At 43.0% G+C, this 2,012-nt stretch overlaps 1 protein-coding gene across 1 annotated transcript; it reads left to right on the plus strand.

Annotated features, from left to right (window-relative positions):
• The first annotated feature begins 380 nt into the window (after positions 1–380).
• LOC125468813 lies at positions 381–1,292 on the plus strand. Its single transcript, XM_048565269.1, has one exon. It carries the CDS (start codon positions 381–383, stop codon positions 1,290–1,292), a length of 912 nt encoding a protein of 303 aa, XP_048421226.1.
• The last annotated feature ends 720 nt before the right edge of the window (positions 1,293–2,012 follow it).

The raw sequence follows: 2,012 nt of genomic DNA on the forward strand, positions 1-2,012 counted from the left end.
GAAGCCAAATCCAACCGAATGAGAAGACCTCAACCTTCCAAACAGCAGCGACGCTTTCCCCTGCCCTACCTAATACCTCGCCAAGTCAACAGGCGTATCATTCTTAAGGCAAGAGGAAAAACTTCCATCCTCACCAGTCTTATTTTAATAAAAAGAGTAAGGGGCACTATTGCAATAACCAAAGGTATCACCACGATAATACCCGCCCCTAAGCAATCAATGTAGTGGGCCTAACACGTGTCAAGAATGGTCCTACCCCAAGGTATGAGACATACACACCTTTGAACGCCACATGCACGGCCATTTACCCCAGTATAACTCACTTGATACCAAAGCCAAGGCCGAGGGAGCCAGATTTCAAGTCCACGAAGAACACAGGCATGTTTTATGGTTACCACGAGTATAATGGCCATGACGGTGAGAAATGTATCACCCTCTGTGATCATATTGAAGCTTTGGCATTTGAAGGAAAAATTGACCAATTCCTTCTTCACAATCCGAGGGATAATCGCAACCAACGCCAAATGAATGTGATATATTCTATAAGGGGTGGCACACCCATATCTGAATCTTCCAACAGAGCCATGAAAAACAATGAACGAACATTGAAGCCTGGCTACCAAGTGTTTCACGTGGAAGACATCAGGAGAGGCAAGTATCAAAAGCCTAATTGGGATCCAATATGTTTCTACCCTGAGGAAGAAAGAGGTATCATCTATCCTTACAACGACCCACTGATTGTGGAGGCTCACATAGCCAACTTTGATGTACAACGAATCCTGGTAGACACGGGGGCGTCGGTCAATATCATGTTTGCTGAAGCTTTCAAAACACTTAATGTAGCTGAACACTTGCTCGATCACTTGATTTCTCCTCTGATAAGCTTCTTTGGTGATGTCGTGCAACCTTTAGGGAGCGTACATTTACCCTTCACTATCGGTACAGGCTCGTACACAGCCACCATCACCACTAGCTTCTTGGTAGTTGATTGCCCAACGACATACAATGTCATCTTTAGGTGCACAGGCATTAATGATCTCAAGGCCATGGTATCCACATATATGTTGTTGATGAAATTTCCAACCCCCTATGGCAATGGTTACATTAGAGGAGATCAACTTAGTGCACGGTCATGTTACAACACTTCAGTCAAGCAACAACACTTGCATGTACCCAAAGAAACACTTTCTATACATGACCAAGTTATCAAGACCAGCTCGGACAAAGCCAACTTGAATATTCACGGTGGTAACAATCAACCTGACGATCCTCGAGATGACTCTTTCACTTAGCAAACACAACCTGCTGAAGAGTTGGAGAAGGTCTCTATCTCAAAAGATTATGCAAATTGCATAGTGAAGATTGACACCACTTTGTCACCACCCATTCTGTTGGCATTGATCTCTTTTTTACAAGAGAACACTGAAGTCTTCGCCTGATCATAGGAGGACATGCCAGGCATCTCTCCCGATATCATCTATCATCGCTTGAGTATTGATCCCAAGACTAAGCCGGTGAGACAGAAGCGAATATCTTATGATGCTGAACGATATGGAGCAATGAAGGCAGAAGTTGAAAAACTCAAAAGCATAGGCTTCATCCGTGAAGTTAATTATCCAACGTGGATAACAAATATGGTCTTTGTTAAGAAAAATCCGACCAAGGAAAGTCTCCTGCTTCAAAAGATCTTGTGGAGAATGTGTATCGACTATACCGACTTAAACAAGGAATGCCCGAAGGATAGCTTTCCCTTTCCTCTCATTGATAGACTTGTAGACTCTACAGCAGGGTGTGAACTCTTGAGCTTCATGAATGCTTACTCAGGGTACAATCAAATCCTTATGAACCCTTCAGACCAAGAACACACGACCTTCACCACTGATAGAGGACTATATTGCTATAAAGTCATGCCATTCGGCCTAAAGAATGCAGGGGCGACTTATCAAAGATTAGTCAATTCAATGTTCGCTGAACAGATTAGGAAAAACATGAAAGTTTATGTTGATGATATG

The sequence above is a fragment of a genome, unplaced genomic scaffold (assembly GCF_019419815.1).
Source record: "Pyrus x bretschneideri cultivar Hongxiangsu unplaced genomic scaffold, Pyrus_bretschneideri_v1 Contig4, whole genome shotgun sequence".
NCBI classification, from domain to species: domain Eukaryota; kingdom Viridiplantae; phylum Streptophyta; class Magnoliopsida; order Rosales; family Rosaceae; genus Pyrus; species Pyrus x bretschneideri.

Excerpts from the sequence above, each read along its gene's own strand:
- LOC125468813 (XM_048565269.1), top strand. The coding sequence starts at position 381 with ATGTTTTATGGTTACCACGAGTATAATGGCCATGACGGTGAGAAATGT.